The sequence below is a fragment of the Geotrypetes seraphini genome, chromosome 4 (genome assembly GCF_902459505.1).
Source record: "Geotrypetes seraphini chromosome 4, aGeoSer1.1, whole genome shotgun sequence".
Taxonomy (NCBI): Eukaryota; Metazoa; Chordata; class Amphibia; order Gymnophiona; family Dermophiidae; genus Geotrypetes; species Geotrypetes seraphini.
Window position 1 is genome coordinate 207320158 of NC_047087.1, and position 20993 is coordinate 207341150.

Consider the following 20993-nt stretch of genomic DNA (forward strand, 5'->3'; position numbering starts at 1 on the left):
AACTGCAAGTCGGTTAACTTGGGGGAGGGGGGATTCAGGGGGTGCATAGATAAGACTGCATAAATAAAAGTCATATCTTTATGCGCAAACTGATGGTCGGTTAGCGCTGAATATCAGCTAACTGATTATCATCTTCTGCCTTTTAAAAGACGCAAATATTGAATGCAGATTATCAAAAACAGCCCAGCATTGAATATCTGAGATCAGCAATGATAGCAGGCTTTAAGGACGCTGTCACTGCTGGCTGAATTATCAGCCCCATAATTTTCAAAGTTCTCTAGATATAAGGGTTTTTTTAAACAAAAAATGGACCAGATCCTTTTCAAGGGATCTAAGTCAATCCACCTGCTTAATCCATTCATACCAACTCCTCATACACAATCTTATTAAACAGGATTGGCATGGGTTGAGCACACAAGTGCTTGGTTACTGGCATATTTTACCGATTCAGTCACTGCAGAATCCCAAAATTACATATAATAATAATAATAATAATAACAACTTTATTTTTGTATACCGCCATACCCAGGGAGTTCTAGGTGGTTCACATCAATTAAACAAAATTTAATAAGAAATTACAATTAACCAGATTTACAAGTTATGAAGATATTGAGGTGAGCATGAGGAGGGGAGTTTTGGCTGTCATAGATGCAAAAAAAAAAAAAAATAATAATAATAAAAAAGATTAATTTTCAAATATCATTCTATCATCTCCAGAAAATTATTCTCTCAAAAATGTGTGTCCTGTTCAACATAACAATCACAATTAGAATATCCATATCAATGTTGTGATAAGATTTCTCAAACCTTTTTCTGATTCATTTATATTAAAAAAAGAAGAGCACCATGATGGCAGATAAAGGCCAAATGGCCCATTTAGTTTGTCCATCTGCAATAACCATTATCTCTTTCTCTCTCCGAGAGATCCCATGTGCCTATCCCAAGCCCTCTTGAATTCAGACAGTCTCTGTCTCCACCATCTCTTCTAGGAGACTGTTCCACGCATCTACCACCCTTTCTGTAAAAAAAGTATTTCCTTAGCTTACTCCAGAGCCTATCACCTCTTAACTTCATCCTATGCCCTCTCATTGCAGAGTTTCCTTTCAAATGAAAGAGACTCGACTCATGCGCATTTACATTACATAGGTATTTAAATGTCTCTATCATATCTCCCCTCTCCCGTCTTTCCTCCAAAGTATGTAGATTAAGATCTTTAAGTCTGTCCCCATACGCCTCATGACGAAGACCACACACCATTTTAGAAGCCTTCCTCTGGACCAACTCCATCCCTTTTATATCTTTTTGAAGGTGCGGCCTCCAGAATTGTACACAATATTCTAAATGTGGTCTCACCAAAGTCTTATACAGGAGCATCAACACCTCCTTTTTCCTACTGGCCATACCTCTCCCTATGCAACCTAGCATCCTAGCTTTCGACGTCACCTTTTCAACCTGTTTGGCCACCTTAAGATTATCACATACAATCACACTCCAGTCCTGCTCTTCTGTTGTGCACATAAGTTCTTCACCCCCTAAACTGTACCGTTCCCTAGGGTTTTTGCAGCCCAAATGCATGACCTTGCATTTATTAGCATTAAATTTTAGCTGCCAAATTGTAGACAATTCTTCAAGCTTCGCCAGGTCTTTCTTCATGTTATTCATACCATCCGGCGTTTCTACTCTATTGCACATTTTGGTATCATCCGCAAAGAGGCAAATCTTACGCGACAACCCTTCAGCAATATTGTTTATAAAAGTGTTAAAAAGAACAGGCCCAAGAACAGAACCTTGAGGCACACCACTGATGATATATCATTTATGTGTGGAATTTTTTTCTAATGTTTTACTGTTGTCTGTATAGGATTAAATCGAAGGACTAGAAATAAATTTGTGTGAATGAATTATTTTTGAGTAGTAGAGACTGTCTGAATCAGTAAAGTATTATGATACAGGAAATCAAGAAACTTGCCCATTCCCATCTCGTCTACTCAAATTGTACAGGAAGGGTTTGTATAAATGGATTAAGCATGTGGGAGACACTGACATACAGTAAATGAAAGGATCATCTTAGATCCCTCAACAAGGATTTGGTCAAGCCTTTGTCTAAATAAAGTCCTTTCACCTACAGAATTTAAAATTATAGGTCAATTGGTGAACATTCAGTTTAAGGGCTGGTTAAATGATCTGGATTATCTTGATCTTTCCAAATCAAACTTACCCCCTCTTCTACAAAGCTGAACTAGCAACTGCCGTGCAAAAAACAGGCCCAAAGCCCTTTAAATCTCTATGGGCTTTGGGCCATTACTGTGCAGCTTTGTAGAAGAGGGGATTAGACCTGCATATAACATAGAAACAATATTAAAAACACAAAGATATGTTTTACTCTGGATTTTGGATAGGAACTTCCTTGTAGTATATTAGTTGTCTTAGATACAGCCAACTATAAAGTGATGATAAAACATCAGATGGAATTTGATCAAGGTGGCACTCCAGTAAAATGATTTATTTTAAAAAAGGGACATTTTAATGTGTGGTATAAAGAGTTTGTTTGACGTCCTAATTACTACCTTCTGAAGTAGTACAAGGCCCCATCTTGCTCTCTGTGTTCTTTAGTATTTATTTCAAAACCATTATTCATGTTACTGAGAAATCTGAAATAGGCTTTTAACTAATATTCTGAAGTCTGGTTCTATTTATCTTTGGAAGCTGAAATTAATGAAAATATAAATGGATTGTCACTGTTTCTAAGCAACAGTTCAAAGTAGATTATAATGGATGAATGAAAGCTTAATCCAAATGAAGTGGAGTACTCTGGGTGTGTAAAACAGTGAATCAGATTACTTTGGTGGCATTGCCCTCCCAGTGAGATCGTGAATTTGTGAGTAGGTGATCCATCGTTTAATCTAAATTCCTTTCCACTGAAGACTGTCGAAGAGTCTATGTAAAACAGTGATCTTCCATTTTATTGTATTCTGTAATCTTAAGGGTTGCTGGTAAATTTCTATGACACTTGGACAATGCATGAGAAGATCCACCCCTGATATCCCGTATCTTCCCCGCCATCCCCACTCACCTACATCTCCCAACATTCCTGGCCCCCTCCCACATCCCCGGACACCCCCCCCACCCCCATACCTTCAGAGGAGTAAACTTCAGGAGGAAAGCGTGCTACAAATGACGGAGCTTTCCCCTTCCACTGCATCTTGGGATGCAGTGGGAGGGGCCTGATTGAGCTCAAAATGGCCTGATTGGCTCAAAATGGCAATGATTAAACAAATACAAGCATAGATAGAAACTGAATTACTTTATGAGTAGGAAATATTAAATATTTAAACTTCCTAAAAAGTTTTTATGAAGTCATTAATTGATACTACTGTATATATGTGGTCGGTATGAAATATGATAGGTTTACCACCATTTTTCTGTTCTGTACCATTTTAATCTATAACTTTCAAGTCAATTGAACTAAACTCTAATGAGCTAATAAGTCATACAGAAAGAAAACTACCTTGTCTTTAAAAGAGATTAAAAAAATAAAACAGAAAATTTGACTAAAGGCAGGTGATAGCCTACAGTTATTAAATGAATTACTATGTGAGTTATTGCCCAAAATAATCAACTTATTTCAAATGAGCTCCTTTGTACTCAGAGGACTAACTCCATAATTACTGTGATAAATTCTATGTTCATGTAATTACTTCAGCATTTCACCCAGTTTCTTGCGCAGGTCATTCTGAGCACAAAAGCTCAATTGTCATCAATTGTACTACTGTAGCAACTCTTTCTGTCGTTTCTTCCTCACCACAAATTTAATTACATCAGATCAATAAATAAATGATTAAAACAAACAACTAATGAAATTTTTCTTTATTTCTTTAATACTCGCTGTTGGCTTAATGCATTGAAGAGAAGATTCCACTCATTCTGGAAACCAGTAGAAATGACAGAATTTCACAGTACTAATGGATTTTAGTTTAGAATAACACCGCCACTCAGTATCAGGAGAAATCCAAGTACCCACTTTGTTATTACTATTTAGGCTAGTCTATTATTATATTCTTAACAAATCTATGCTTGGTTTTACTAAGCTGTGGTAGTAGTTTCTACCACGGCCCGGAGCGCTAAATGCTCCAACGCTGCTCTGAAGGTCATAGGATTCCTATGAGTGTCAGAGCAGCGTCAGAGCCTTTAGCGTTCCAAATCGCAGTAGAAATCTTTACCACAGCTTAGTAAAAGTGGCCCCTAGTTATCTGTAAAAATCAATTTATGGAAACAGAAAGCAATCTCAAGGAAATTTTGTATTCTGCCAGACACTGATACTGTCTCTGCACAATTAATCGGCCCATCTGCCATCACTGTAAATGGTTTACACCAGGGGTGTCAAAGACCCTCCTTGAGGGCCGCAATCCAGTTCGGTTTTCAGGATTTCCCCAATGAATATGTATGAGATCTATTAGCATACAATGAAAGCAGTGCATGCAAATAGATCTCCTGCATATTCATTGGGGAAATCCTGAAAACCCAATTGGATTGCGGCCCTCGAGGAGGGACTTTGACACCCCTGCACCATTAGAGGGAAATTCTATAAGAGGCACCTAAAGTTAGACACCGGCAGGCCCTAGCTTAATTGTTTTAATTGGCTCGTGCCATTAAAAGCCAATTAAAAAACCAATTTTTAAAAAAATTTAGGTGCCGCCAGGCTTCTCCCGGGACTGATGGCTAGCACCCAGGTACCTAGTGACACTTAGTGAAGCTGCATGCCTACGTAGGCATTTTTAGGGGCGGAGTTGGCCTTAGGTATCACTAAGCGCTGCTAGGCATGATTTTGCAATGAACCTAGGCACCAGAAATATAGGCCTTTAAAAGCTTGACCTACATTACCAGGGCCTAAGTTTGTCGTTAGGCGCCGGTAGCCGTGATTCTCTAAGTAGCGCCTGAACGTTTTTCTAGACGCCTGCCATTTCAGCCGCCGTTTATAGAGAGTACAAGACAGAAAGTGTTTTGCCTATAACAGAATAAGAGTAAAGTTTAGTCAGACCAGACCTTAGCTGCCTCCATTTATGCATCTCTAACTGGCTAACAGAAATTAACAATTTGATTCCTCATTCCCTCTCCTATTTGAAAACTGTTAGATAATAAGTCAAAACGGATAGCCAGACTTTTCAGCCCATAGGTGTAGCATTCAAATATGAAATGCTAAAGTGCCCTGAGATCCTGTATGCATGCAAAGTGCTGTACAAATCCATATAATTATTTGTATATTCTACTAATGACAGGAGCAGATGGCTTCCATATTAGACAACTTCCACAATGTTGTTTCCCGATGTTCATTTCCCTAAGCTGCCCTTCGCTCACAAACAGTATACTCAACATGGGACTTTCATAATACAAAGCAAAGACTGCATGGCAGGAATATTTCAACTCTGCACAATACGATGATCAAAGGCGATTCTATGCTGTTTTCCAAATGTTCCATCATTTGACAGGAACTCACCGTAATCGCTGTCATAAAACAGAATGAATTTCTGCCACCGAAGTTCCGTCACCAGCTTCAGCATGACATCATTGAGGCGGACAGGTGGTCTGGCTGCTAGTGTGTACTCCTCCCCCTCCAAGCTAGGGTTAAAATGGCAAGCTGTGCGTGGAGAGCCCCCTGTGTTTCGCTGCACAAAGAGGTGAGGGATGTGCATGGCATCGGTCAGCGACTGAAGAGCGTTAGCTGAGGCACAACCAGTGGAGGTTACTAAGGCTAGGATCCCCTGGGTCATCAAATCGCAGGCTGCAAAACAAAATACGAAACAAGACTTGATCAGTGTTTAGAATTCAGTGACAAAGCAAGCAAAACAATATATTTCAATTAGGTTATAACGGAAAAAAAAAAGAGTGGTACTTCGGAATCCGAACTTAATCCATTTCAGAACCCTGTTCGAGTTCCAAAACGTTTGAGTTCCAAGACAGTTTTTCCCATTGAAAATAATAGAAACTGGATTAATCCATTCCTTGGTTCCACAAACTCAGCAAGATCAGGCCCCCCCCCCCTGGCAGAGACAGCAAGATCGGGCACCCCAACCGGCATAGACAGCAAGATCAGACCCCCACTGGCATAGGCAGCAAGATTGGCAATGGCAACTGCAAACGGTGCTCAGCCCAAAGCTTCCCTCTGACGCGAACCGCCCAGGCGGAAACAGGAAGCTGCGTCAGAGAGGAAGCTTTGGGCTGAGCAACGCTTGCAGTTCCCGTACGTTCGGATTCCAAAGCAGCGTTCGGATTCCAGGGCAAAATTTAATTTAAAAAATAGTTTAGATTCCAAGTTGTTCGAGTTTTGGAGCGTTCAGATTCTGAGGTACCACTGTAATTTAAAAAAAATCTTAAACAGCACTGCACAGACAATATAGTCCTCTATTTAAGTTCATAGTTATCAATGTGGGCTACTGTTAAGATGTGTCATTTTTCCACTAACTCATGCTGTTTTAGCATAGGTCTCATTTCATGCTACTTATAATCCAGGTTAAAAGTAAAATATTATATCTCAACAGTAGCCCACATTGATATATAACCTCCCCCCTTTATTTTCCTTGGATGAGTCAAACTGTTCTGGTTGCTGTGTTAAATCAATTGAATTGAAGCAAAAAGTGCAGTTATCTACAGTTAATCCTTATAGGGCTTATTTTCAAAGCACTTAGACACACAAAGTAGCATAGCGCAATTGTTAATCATCCACTAGGCACTGTTTATAGAATCGAGCCTAGTGGCACCTGAGCAGTCTTAGGCACCGATAAGCATTAAAACCTTAGGCCAGGGTTTTCTTGTCTTAAATAAGTGTACCTAAGCGAAACCAAGCCTAAACTCTACCCAGAATCTGCCTTTGACCAAGTTAGGAGCTGACCAGCTAATTAGTTTTTTAATTGCTTTTTTAATGGTGCTTTTCAATTAAGCCTAATTGAATAATTAAGTTAAGCATCTGGATTGGCTAGACATGCCAATCTAGGCGCCTAACTTCAGGTGTCGTTTATAGAATCTGGGCCTGTGTCTTTAAGTCAGGGGCAGGGAACGAAGGTCACAATCCAGTTGGGTTTTCAGCACTTCCCCAACAAATGTGCGTGAGGTTTATTTGCTTGTACTGCCTCCAGTGTATGCAAATAGATCTCATGCATATTCATTGTGGAAATCCTGACGGGATTGCGGCCCTTGTTCCCCACCCCTGGTCTAAGTGCTTTGAAAATGAGACCCTACGTCTACATGAATGAATTTATAATACATTCCGTTTAGAATATTAAGAAAAGACATGTTTATTTTCATTCAGAGCAACTCAATCACTTACATGCATCAAAGATAACCTTAATTGATAGGCAACTATGGGGTCCTTTTACTAAACTGTGGTAAACACTAGTACGCAGATCTGGTATGTGTAATAAATGGGCACTTTTGTACACATACAGCGTGTGGAAAAACAATGTTATTTTACTCCAGAGAGGAATATCTGGGGTGGAGAATGGGTGTGCATGTGCTAATCAGCTAGTGCTGTTGACATTACTGCTGTGCTAACCGGTTATTGCAGGGGTAGGCAATTCCGGTCCTCGAGAGCTGGAGCCAGGTCAGGTTTTCAGGATTTCCACAATAAATATGCACGAGATAGATTTGCATCATATATTGCGTAGAATAAATTAAATCCATATCATGAAAAAGTATAAAAACATGATGATATTTGATGTATAAAGAAGATCAATATCTCTAAATAGTAATAAAGAAGTGATGATATTGTGTTGCTCCACTGAACTTCAAAAAAGCATGGGATGAACACAGAGATCTCTAATTAGAAAATGATTATTATAAAATGAAGAACTAAGGCCGGGACTGGGCAGACTTGCACGGTCTGTGACCGGTATATGGCAATTTGGTTTAGGATGGGCTGGGGAGGGCTTCAATGGAAACTCCAATAACTTGGAACATAAGGACAGTGCTGGGCAGACTTTTATCCTGCAAATGACAAGATCGTTTGGATAGGCCAGGGTGAGCTTAGACCACATCGCCAGTAGTTGGAACCTAAGGATAGGCTTCTACAGTCTATGTCCCAGAAACATCAAAGAAAAACAAACAACATTTAATCATAAATTTATAATGTGTGTGACTATTGGGCAAACTGGATAGATCATTCAGGTCTTTTATCTGCTGTCATTTACTATGTTACTATATATGAGTATGTGTCCGTTGCATTGTTTGCTATGTTTAAGTATGATTAGAATATTAATTATCTGAACTATTCTTTCCTATCAATATCTCTTTATTCACTCAGCTTGTAATAACATTTGTGCGCATTGTATTCCTTTACTAATTCATACTTTAATTAAATAAAATTCATTTTTACTTGTTTAGATAGCATTAATTACCATTCACAAAATTCAATTCTTCTTGTCATGCATATGATTCATATAGAGTAACATTGATCTTTTCCAAAACACAGCTGCAAACATTTCAGAAAATGTGTGTGTGTGTGGGGGGGGGGGGGTGTCCTTGCTTTCATTAAACTTGACTAGATATGCAATATTTCAACTTAGTAGTGTTGCACCAATATGCTGGCTCAGAATTTGTATGTATGATTGTCTCTGCATATGTCAGAAACATCATGAAAATTTGATAATTATGGCTAAACACTTATTATTATAGAGAACTGACCATGATCATGCAAGCAAGGAACTACCAGACTGCCAAATACTATCTGTTAGGAAACAGATTTGATTTCCCAGGCCTGTTGCCAGTTGAAGTTGAGCATAACACCGAGGAAATTAATTCAGACAGACTGGGGAGGGTGCAGAGGGAAGGCAGCAGGAGACAGTCCTATACAAAAAGGAAAGCCAAAACCACATTAAACAATAATTTAGGATATAATTAATTTTTTTTTTAAAGTCATGGATATGACAATATAGGCCCTCTTTTACAAAGGCGCACTAAGCGTTTTAGCGTGGATTTAGCGCACACCAAATCTACGTGTGCGCTAACCGCCAACGCATCCATAGGATAACATGAATGCATTAGCGTTTAGCGCGTGCTACAGTGCTTAGCGCACCTTTGTAAAAGAGGTGGATAAGCACATAGAGGGAGTAATTTTCAAAAGGTCACCTCAAACTGGGTGTCGGGATGCTACAAGTAATCTAATCTAAAATTTAGGCTTAGATCATCCCCAAATTGGAGCTTGATTCGGTTAACATAAAGATGAAAACAAATTCATAGTTTTTGGATAGAACTAGATAGAGCATAAGCTTAAGCCAAAGTTTAATAGGACCTGAATTGGCAAGGATCGCTATCGGCAATATATAAAGGGTATTTTCCTATTATTCGGCAATTGTCTACATATTGTTGCTGCTCTAGGAGACAGTGACTATCGAGATGAAAGGAGAGCAGGATGAAAATCTGGTCCAGCTAGAGGTGAGCAAGGTGGATGTCCTCAGGCAGATAGACAGGCTAAAGAGCGACAAATCGCCAGGTCCGGATGGCATTCACCCAAGGGTACTCAAGGAACTAAGGAACAAAATAGCTGAGCCACTTCGACAAATATGCAATCTATCCCTAAAAACTGGAGAGATTCCGGAAGACTGGAAAATAGCAAATGTCACGCCTATCTTCAAGAAAGGCTCAAGGGGAGACCCAGGAAACTACAGGCCGGTGAGCTTGACCTCGGTCCCGGGAAAGATGATGGAAGCACTGATTAAAGACAGCATCTGGGAACACATCGACAACTATGGGCAGCTAAAGTCGAGCCAGCATGGCTTCTGCAAGGGCAGGTCATGCCTCACGAACTTATTATACTTCTTTGAGGGGGTAACCAGCCAGGTGGATAAAGGGAAATCCATAGATATCATTTACCTTGACTTCCAAAAGCCTTCGACAAGGTGCCACACGAAAGATTACTAAGGAAGCTTTGGAACCATGGGGTGCAAGGGGAGGTCCACCGATGGATCAAAAACTGGCTGGCGGACAGGAAACAGAGGGTTGGAGTAAAGGGACATTACTCAGACTGGCAATGGGTCACGAGCGGAGTTCCACAGGGGTCGGTGCTGGGACCGCTCCTATTCAATATATTCATTAACAACCTGGAAGCAGGAACAAAATGTGAGGTTATTAAATTTGCGGATGACACCAAACTATATCGCAAGGTCAATAACATGGAGGACTGCGAAGATCTCCAAAAAGATCTGACAACACTGGAAAAATGGGCCAAAAAGTGGCAAATGGGTTTCAACATAGGGAAATGCAAGGTCATGCATATAGGGAAAAAAAACCCGATGTTCACTTACAAAATGGGGGGATCAGCGCTAGGGGTGAGCGACCTTGAAAGAGACCTGGGAGTGATGGTAGACACAACATTGAAGGCGTCGGCGCAGTGTGCCACGGCCTCAAGGAAAGCAAACAGAATGTTGGGTATCATTAAGAAGGGTATCACGACCAGGACAAAGGAAGTCATCCTGCCACTGTATCGTGCTATGGTGCGCCCGCACCTGGAATACTGTGTTCAGTTCTGGTCGCCGTACCTCAAGAAGGACATGGAGGTACTTGAGAGGGTCCAGAGAAGAGCAACTAAGCTAAGAAAGGGCATGGAGGACCTCTCATATACTGACAGACTGAAAAAGCTAGGGCTTTTCTCCCTGGAAAAGCGGAGACTTAGAGGAGACATGATAGAAACCTTCAAGATCATGAAGGGCATAGAAAAAATAGACAGGGACAGATTTTTCAAATTAAGGGGATCAATAAGTACAAGGGGGCACTCAGAGAAATTGAAAGGGGAGAGGTTTAGAACAAACGCCAGGAAGTTCTTTTTCACACAGAGGGTGGTAGATACATGGAACGTGCTACCAGAGGATGTGATAAACAGGAGCACGCTACAGGTGTTCAAAGAAGCTTTGGATAGGTACTTGGAAGACAAAGGGATTGAGGGGTACAGATAAGAGTAAAGGTAGATTATAGGGATGGGATTAGAGGTAAGTTACAAAATTAATCAGGGACCACTGTTCAGGCACTAGGCCTGAGGGGCCGCCGCGGGAGCGGACCGCTGAGCAAGATGGACCTCTGGTCTGACTCAGTGGGGGCAACTTCTTATGTTCTTATGTGCAAGCATTTATTCCAGCTAATTGGCAGGTGTAAATGCTTGGGCCTAACTGTAGACAGTTAAGTGTATAACTGCAAATATTCTATAACTGCTAGGCACCAATGGCATGCTGTGAGGGCTTTCAGGGGATTCAGTGAATCCCCAACTCTATAGCCTCGCTTTTTAAAATTTTTTGTTTATATTTTGCTTCATGGAGTTTGGTTGTTGAATAGGCAGGCTGCTCAACCATTCAAACTGCACCAAACAAAATGTAACCCCCCCTCTCCCCTCCCCCCCAAGAAAAAGCAGGGCTCATGGGCTGCGGATTCTCCAAAACCAATGAAGGCCCTGACAGTACTGACCTGAATTTCATTGGCTGATCAGCTTCTGCCTGTTGCATGCTCAAATTCAAAGCAGTGCCCTCAGGGCCTTTAGGGGGTGGGGAAAATCCCCTGAAGGCCCGGACCACATGCCACTGCAAGGCACATCCCTGACTTGCTCAAGCTCCTTCCAGGCTCATACCTCCTTGTAGTTGCGTGTTCTGAAATATGCATGTCCAGGTTATAGAATACTGACTAGGGGAAGTTATGTGAATAACTGCTCATTACCGCCAATTAGTACCAATTAACATGAATTATTGTCAAGAATTGGTTGTTAACAACCATTATCAGCTGTTAGCTAATTAAGTTACGTGCATAACTGACCATGTTCCATAAATTGCACCAGATCATGTTCTAGTTCCAAAGTTGGATGTGCAACGTTATAGAATGAGGAGGATAGAGGTAATTTCAAAAACAAAACAGAACACCCATTCTATAAAGGAGTCTATTCTGTAAAGAAAAGTAGGTGCCTACTGCCCTTTATAGAATATTAGCACATAACCTTGATATTTAGGTATGGGCACTTTTGGCAGCCATAGAGCTGGTGTGTAAGCACTAAATGCGGCAGATATCCCTGTAACATAGTATTCTGTATATTACGTAGAAGCATGCAATGAAGCTACTAAGTAGTAAATTTAAAACAAACTAGAGAAAATATTTCTTCACTCAACATGTAATTAAACTCTGGAATTCACGAGCATGTCGTGAAAGCAGTTAGCTTAGCAGGGTTTTTAAAAAGTATGGATAATTTCCTATAACAGACGTCCATAAGTTAAGATAAGCATTATAAAATCTGTTTTACTTCTAGGGATCTTACCAGTTACTTGTGACCTGGGTTGGCCACTGTTGGAAACAGGATACTGGACTTGATGGGCTATGTAATTTCCAGCCCATAATCTGCTCCCTTGCACATGCACACTGAAGCATGTGCTATTCTATAAGGCAGCACATCTAACTCCCATAGCATATAAATGGAAAGGGGATATGGCCATGGGAAGGACATGGGCATAACAAAGGTAGTCCAAAACATTGTGTGCACAGTTACAGAATACTGCGTCAGTGCACACAACTCGGGCACCACCAGATTTTAGCAAGTGTAAATATGGTGTTTAATGTTTCGGTATGGGTAAAGGAACTAAGGACTCAATTCTGTAAATGGTGCCTAAATCTGAGCACCAATAAAAATTAACACTAAGCACTATTCTATAAATGGCACTGAGAGTTGGGTACCAAGATCTGCAACCAATTTTGGGTGCAAAAATTTAGACTAACTGAATCCTGGTATATGTTCCCCTGCCTAAATTACACGAGGTTCTCCCTTACTTGGTAACACTGTGCTCAGATGTTCCTGATCCACCTATCCCCTTCTATGGCCATGCCCCATTTTCTGATCTGCAGGTAAAATTTACCATGGATCCAAGTGCTAAAGATGCACGTATAAGAACATAAGCCGTGCCTCTGCTGGGTCAGACCTGAGGCGGCCCATCAGGTCCAGGACCTGTGTAGTAGCCCTCTATCTATACCCTTCTATCCCCTTTTCCTTCAGAAAATTGTCCAATCCCTTCTTGAACTCCAATACCGTACCTTGTCCTATCACTCCCTCTGGAAGCCGTTCCAGGTGTCCACCACCTGTTGGGTGAAGAAGAACTTCCTATCATTGGTTCAGAATCTGTCCCCTTTCAATTTTTCCGAATGCCCTCTCATTCTTGTAGTTGTCGAAAGTTTGAAGAATCTGTCCCTCTCCACTTTCTCTATGCTCTTCGTGATCTTGTAAGTCTATCATATCCCCTCTAAGTCTCCGCTTCTCCAGCGAAAAAAGCCCCAGTCTCTCCAATCTTTCAGCGTATGAAAGGTTTTCCATACCTTTTATCAAAAGTGTCACTCTCTTTTGAACCCTCTCGAGTTATGCCATATCCTTTTTTAGGTACGGCGACCAATACTGGACGCAGTACTCCAGATGCGGGCGCACCATCGCCCGATACAACAGCAGGATAATTTCTTTCGTTCTGCTTGTAATACCTTTCTTGATTATTCCTAGCATTCTATTCACTTTCTTAGCAGCCGCTGTGCAGTGTGCCGACGGCTTCATTGTCATGTCCACTATTACCCCCAAGTCCCTTTCTTGGGAACTCTCACTCAATAAAAGCACTAGTAATTATTAGCACCCAATTATCGTTGCTAATTGGATCATTTGTCAATTAAATTGTGCATACAAATTGAGTGCACGCTCAGATTTGCATGCACAATTTTCAATGCCATATATTAGGATATAAGTGTGATTTTATAAGGGCATGCGGCCGGAGAAGCTGTGTTAGAGAGAACGCTCTTGTTTGGAGTTATGAATTGCTTTATCTGCATCCAGCATTTTTGGATAGCAGCAGTGGATAGTCTGTGACTGCCAAAACCACCAGGCAAGGAAGCAGGTGCCTCCATTACATCAGAAGAGGCCTCGTGGCTCCCTACTAAAGACTGAGGCATGTGGCGGCATATCCTGCCTCTTGGGAGCCCCTTGGAGTTCCAAGGAGTGATGGAACTAAGGTCAAAGGTGCTTTTTAGAGGGTTTGGGTTTTGTTTTTTTTATTAACCTTTTCCTATCGTAATAAATTTTACGTTACGCTGGTTCCAATCGTAATTATTTTAGCAAAGTTTTGTTTTATTCACCGTTATCATTTACGGCTATTGTAAACACAATGGCCCAATAGATGGGACAAATGATAGGTAGAAGGTGTACTGTATGTCCCATGCCATGGGACATACGATGGCAACATTTTTTGGAATGTCCCGTCATCTGGGACATACGATAGGAAAAGGTTAAAAATTAGAAAAAGAAAAGTGAAAACTAAGATATCTACTCCTATGACCACTGGCCCAGTGGATCGTCACATATTGCCACCAAGTCCTTTTATCTTTAACTATGACCAGGATAATCCATCATTAGAGGCATCTTTGTCTCCCCTAAACCATGTTCCCCCTCCTCTTCCTGGTCATCGTGGTAAGGAGATCCCATTAGAAGGTTTTCCATCAGGAACAGGGTCTCAAAAGGGTTCTCTCACTGGTTTAAAATTAACCTATGTCAAGAAACCTCAAGTTACTAATTCGAGTGATTCCCAATTGTTAGAACTTGTGACTTTAAAAGATTTATGGGATATTAATCGGAGGATGGAAGGAATGTTAAGTCTGTTATCTCTCAAAATAGAGTGCTTGCCCAAGAAGTGGTTGATAAATTAACTAATATAGATTCAAGTGTTTCCCTACTAGATAAATGTTGTGTAGCAGTGGAGTCTCAGCTTTACAGGCAGTTTCAACTTCCACAATAAAAAGACTTGCAATATACATTTTAGGTTGGAAATGCTTGAAAATGTCAATAGAGCAAGAAACCTGAGATTCTCCTATTATTTACTTATTATCACCTGATATCCTGCTGAGGAAGTACCTCAAAGAGATTCTAGGTTTAGAGAGTGCTGCTACTATATCTTTTACTAAATGTTATTATACTGGGTGCCCCCCCCAAAAACACTCCTTGATTTTAAATGGTTACAAAAACAACATTTATTGGAATATTCTTTCTTTCACCATTGAGGCTACAGTTTGTAGCGTGGCCGTCCCTTAGGTGGTAGTAGGGACCAGCACACAACACTGTTATAGCCCAGCGTGCTTCCCCAAGTAGGAGGAAGTCCCTCTAGTGGTGGGCTTACCTAGTTTATAACAGTCAGAATGGCATCCAATAGGTAAGCTTTCAAAAACTAAACAGAATTTATTTGGCATTCAAATTAACACAAATGTGTTCTGGAGTACAGCCAATCATATAGCAAATCAAAAATCTAAATTTCTCTCACCAGCCTGGTCTGATAAACACCCTGAGTGCTCAGTTCATATCCCAGGTAAGTTTAGCTAATTTTCCAGCTCTAACAAAAACATGAATCAAAACATCCTCATCAGTTCTTTAGCAAAAAAACCCCAAAAAAACCAGTTCAGCTCAGGCATTGAGAAACTTCACTCCGCTCAATGCTTTAAGGAGAGTAAGGCTGGTGGATCTGCCAATTCAATACTTTGCCAGAACAAAATGCAAAAACCCACTAAACCCTCCTCTGAGATGATGGGCAAATCCTGCCCCACCCCCTCCTCTACCTTAATGTCTCCTTAGCTACAATGAAGGCAAAACAAATTTTCCAGGTAACAATGGTTTTACCTCTGCTTAAGCTCCAGCAGAACTCCTGCCTGCAGTGGCAGCCATCTTGAAAAAAATCTTTAGCAAAAGCAAACAGTTCACTGGTAGGTTTTAAGGGAGTAAATTTTCCCCTTCCAAAAAGTCCCAAGTTCCCAGACATTCCAGTAGAACTTTCAGTTATAAAGAAGTTACCCTAGCAAAACCCAACATAAGAAGTGCCTCTGCTGGGTCAGACCTGAGGTCCATCGTGCCAAGCAGTCCGCTTGCGCGGTGGCCCAACAGGTGCAGGACCTGTCATCCGGGACATACTATTATATCTATACCCCTCTATCCCCTTTTCCTTCAGAAAATTGTCCAATCCCTTCTTAAACCCTAATACCGTACTCAGTCCTATCACACCCTCTGGAAGCGCATCCCAGGTGTCCACCACCTGTTGGGTGAAGAACTTCCTAGCATTGGTTCTGAATCTGTCCCCTTTTAATTTTTCCGAATGCCCTCTCATTCTTGTAGTTTTCGAAAGTTAGAAGAATCTGTCCCTCTCTACTTTCTCTATGCCCTTCATGATCTTGTAAGTCTCTATCATATCACCTCTAATTATCCTCTTCTCCAGGGAAGAGAGTCCCAGTTTCTCCAGTCTCTCAGTGTATGAAAGGTTCTCCATACCCTTTATCAAGCGTGTCGCTCTCCTCTGAACCTTCTCGAGCATTGCCATATCCTTTTTAAGGTACGGCGACCAGTATTGGACGCAGTACTCCAGATGCGGTTGCACCATCACCCGATACAATGGCAGGATAACTTCTTTCGTTCTGGTTGTAATACCCTTCTTGATTATACCTAGCATTCTATTTGCTCTCTTTGTGGCCGCTGCGCACTGTGCCGTCAGCTTCATTGTTTTGTCCACAATTACCCCCAAGTCCCTTTCTTGGGTACCCTCACTCAATAACATTCCTCCCATTGTATATCTGTACCTCGGGTTTCTGCTTCCTACATGCAATACTTTACATTTCTCTACATTGAACTTCATCTGCCATCTCGTTGCCTACTCCCCTAATTTGTTCAGGTCCCTTTGTAATTCTTTGCAGTCCTCTTTAGTCCGAGCACCACTAAATAGTTTGGTGTCGTCTGCAAATTTTATTATTTCACACTTCGTCCTGTTTCTATATCATTTATAAATATATTGAATAGCAGCGGTCTGAGCACCAACCCCTGTGGAACACCACTCGTGACCCTCCTCCAGTCCGAGTAGTGGCCCTTTACTCCTACCCTCTGCTTCCTACCCACCAACCAATTCTTGATCCATCTATGTACATCTCCTTCCACCCCATGGTTCTTCAGTTTCTTAAGTAGGCGTTCATGAGGTACCTTGTCAAAGGCTTTTTGGAAATCTAAATATACAATGTCTATGGGGTCCCCTTTGTCCATCCGTTTGTTAATTAATTCAAAGAAGTGCAGTAAGTTCGTTAGGCACGATCTCCCATTGCAGAAGCCGTATTGGCTTGTTTTTAGAAGTTTATTTCTTTCAAAATGCTCATCAATGCTGTCTTTTATCAGCACTTCCACCATTTTCCCCGGAACCGAGGTCAGACTCACCAGTCTGTAGTTCCCCGGGTCACCTCTTGATCCCTTTTTAAAGATGGGCGTAACATTGGCTATTTTCCAATCCTCCGGGATCACTCCTGTGTTCAGGGATAGATTGCAAACTTGCTGCAGTAGTTCTACTATTTCCTCCTTTAGTTCTTTCAGAACCCTTGGGTGGATTCCATCCAGGCTCGGCGATTTGTCAGTTTTTAATTTTTCTAACTGCCTGTGTACATCTTCAAGGCTTACTTCCATGGATGTTAATTTATCTATTTGGTCTCCTTTGAAGATTTGCTCAGGTTCCGATATGTTGGATGTGTCCTCTTTTGTAAATACAGACGAAAAGAACATGTTTAGTCTTTCCGCCACTTCTTTCTTCTCCTTCACCACTTCCTTCCTGTCTCCGTCATCCAGCGATCCCACCTCCTCCCTAGCCGGCTGCTTCCCTTTAACATATCTGAAGAATAGTTTGAAATTTCGTGCTTCCTTGGCTAGCCTTTCTTCATATTTTCTTTTGGCTTTTTTTAATCACACGGTGACATTCTTTTCAATACTTCTTGTGTTTGTTCCAGTTCTCCTCAGTTTTTGCCCTTTTTCCATTTCCTGAATGAATTCTTCTTGTCACCTATCACTTTCTTCACTTCTTTGGTTATCCACGCCGGGTCTTTTGTTTGATTCATTTTGCACCCTTTTATGAATCTTGGGATATGCAGATTTTGCGCCTCGATCACTGTATCCTTTAATAAATAATAATAATAATAATTTATTTCTTATATACCGCCAAAGCCATAGTAGTTCGAGGCGGTTTACAGTGAAGAAGAGCTGGATAATGGTATAAATCAGAGAAACTAGGTGCCAGAGAAAATGGTACAATCAGCGAAAATGGTACAATCGGTGAAAGATGGAGTAATCAGAGCAAAAAAAAGGTACAATCAGAGCAAAACAGTACAGTAAAGACCAGGCTTGCTCTACAGTCTGCCATTTCTTTAAGATGTTCCTAAGTTTCTTCCTTACCATTACTCTCATCGCTTCATAGTTTCCCTTCTTGAAGTTAAAAGTTGTTGCTATGGTCCTCTTTCCCTTCGGTGTTCCTACTTCAACTTTGAACTTGATCATATTGTGATCGCTGTTTCCCAATGGTCCCACTACTTCCACTTCCTTCACAGGTTCTCTTAGCACACTTAGGATTAGATCTAGAGTGGCATTTCCTCTCGATGGTTCTCTAACAAGCTGCTCCATGAAGCAATCTTGTGTAGCCTCCAGGAATTCTTTCTCCCTAGCGTATCTTGAGCTTCCAAGACTCCAGTCTATCCCGGGGTAGTTGAAATCTCCCATAATAACCGTGTTACCGCTTTTGAATTCTCGCTTCATCTCGACTTCCATTTCTTCATCAATATCTCCGGTTTGCCCGGGTGGACGATAGTATAGGCCCATCTTTATTTCAGGCCCTTTCCTTCCCGGTATTTTAACCCATAGCGATTTCAGCTTGTTGGTCGTCTCTGCTGTGTCCATTCTTGTCGATTGTATGCTTTCTTTTATGTATAGGGCTATTCCACCTCCTTTCTATCCTGACCTGTCCTGGCGATAGAGCTTGTACCCCGGCAGGGCTGTATCCCATTTGTTTTCTTCATTCCACCATGTTTCAGTGACTCCAATGATGTCTATGTCCTCTGCATTGGCCATGGCTTCTAATTCCCCCATTTTGATTCTTAGACTCCTTGCATTAGTATATACGCAATTTAGATCCTGGTATTTTCTCATCTTCATTTCCTTTCCCTGTGCTTCAGTCTTTGGTTTCTTCTCTTTTGCTGCAATCTTTCTAACCTCTTCTGGGTTAGTCGACTCCTGTAATTTGTCCCTTGTTTCTTCCCAGCCTTTTTTCCCCTTAGTATCTTCACGGGATACCTTCTTCCGAATATTCGACACTTGGTCGACTGTCAGCTTTCCCCTTCTTAGTTTAAAGCCTGTTCTATTCCTCTCCTGACGTTGTTTGCTAGAAGTCTAGTTCCCGCTGCGCTCAGGTGTAGTCCATCTCTCCTGTAGAGCTTGCTCTTGCCCCCAGAACATTGTCCAGTTCCTCACGAAGTGGAACCCTTCTTCCTCACACCATTTCCTCATCCACGCATTTATTGATTGTAGTTCCTCCTGCCTTTTCATATCTGCCCTCGGTACTGGTAGGATCTCTGAGAATGCTATCTTCTGGGTCCTCATCTTCAGCTTCCTTCCCAGGATCTTGAACTGTTCTATCAGAATGCTTCTTCTGTAGTCTCTCCTGCTGACATCATTCGTCCCGATGTGGATCATTACTGTGGTCTCTTCCGTCTCCGCTCCTTACAGGATCTTTCCAATTTTGTCCACAATGTCCTTTGTTCTTGCTCCTGGGAGGCAGGTTGCCAGTTGATCCTCTCTCCCTCCTGCTATGTGGCTGGCCACATGCCTCAGGATCGAGTCTCCCACTAGGATCGCTGACTTTCCCTTCTTCCATTTTCGCTTCGGTCTCAGGTCAATGTCCTCGGTGTGCTTCGCTGTTTCTTCTTCTGGGCATCAACTAGCCATTTTCTCCCCTTCGTGCGGTATTCCTTTGTGGGTGTCTTCTTTGAGGTCATCTGTTTCTTGTTCTCCCTTCCATGTTGGTGTTGGTGTAACTTCATCTTTTATCTGAAGGTCGTTCTCTTCCACCCTCCTCCTGTATGCTTCCTCAATGAATTTCTCGAGTTCCCTGACTCCCTCCTCAATATGTCTCTCACTCATGAAGTCTTCAACTGTCCCGGTTGGGTCCTCAGTGGTGTAAAGTCCTTCTAGCTCCTGTATCTTGTCCTCAAGTCGCTTGACTTCCTTCTTCAAGCTTTTCAGCTCCTGACACCGACCGCATACATATGACTATCTCCCCGAGGGGAGGTAGTCATACATATGACAGTCTGTGCAGAACACTGGAAAGCTCATCTTCTGGTTTCCCTCTGCTTCTATTGTTGTTACTACTTAATATAACAGCTAACAGATTACGTGTGACCTGTAAGTGCCTTCTGTAACTGCTTTGTGTCCTCTCTCACTCTGCCTGCTGCTGGTGTCCTCTCTCTCTCTCTCTCTGCCTGCTGCTGGTGTCCTCTCTCTCTCTCTCTCTGCCTGCTGCTGGTGTCTTCTCTCTCTCTCTCTCTGCCTGCTGCTGGTGTCCTCTCTCTCTCTCTCTCTCTCTCTGCCTGCTGCTGGTGTCTCTCTCTCTGCCTGCTGATGGTGACCTCTCTCTCTCTCTGCCTGCTGCTGGTGACCTCTCTGCCTGCTTGCTGTCCTTCCATGGTGTCCTTGGGTGTAGTGACTTGGCCCTTCTTGAGGCCCTTCGCAAAGGCGCTCTCGCTAAGGCGAGTGCCTTCGCTGTGCGCCGAAAAGCTGCACGCCGTTGGCTCCTCCCCTTTTATGGGGGAGTTCGGCTGTGGTGTACCACTGATATCGGAGGGGTGGGCACAGTTATCTCTCGCCTCTGCCTCTCTCTATGTCCTGCCTGTTGCTCTCTCCACAATTTCTCCTCTCTCCTAACTCCTCTTTTCTTCTCCTGCTCCTGACTCAGCCCAGCCACCTCCTGACTCTCTTTGGCTGCCTTCTGTGTCTCCTCACAGTGGTCTCTGTGCCGTTGGCTCCTCTCCTTTTATGGGGGAGTTCGGCTGGGTGTATCGCTGATGTTGGAGGGGTGGGCGGAGTTATCTCTCTCTTCTGCCTCTCTCTATGTCTTGCCTGTTACTCTCTCCATGATTTCTCCTCTCTCCTAACTCCTCTTCTCTTCTCCTGCTCCTAA

At 42.1% G+C, this 20993-nt stretch overlaps 1 protein-coding gene across 8 annotated transcripts in view; it reads right to left on the reverse strand.

Annotated features, from left to right (window-relative positions):
• GRID1 (glutamate ionotropic receptor delta type subunit 1) overlaps nucleotides 1–20993 on the reverse strand; it is a 1864061-nt gene that overhangs the window by 1076648 nt on the left and 766420 nt on the right. For all 8 annotated transcript variants that reach the window (XM_033941939.1, XM_033941936.1, XM_033941932.1 and 5 more), the window contains one exon: nucleotides 5495–5779. In XM_033941939.1, the coding sequence (XP_033797830.1) occupies nucleotides 5495–5768 (274 nt within the window). In that variant the 5' untranslated portion in view covers nucleotides 5769–5779. The remainder of the gene's footprint in view (nucleotides 1–5494; nucleotides 5780–20993) is intronic.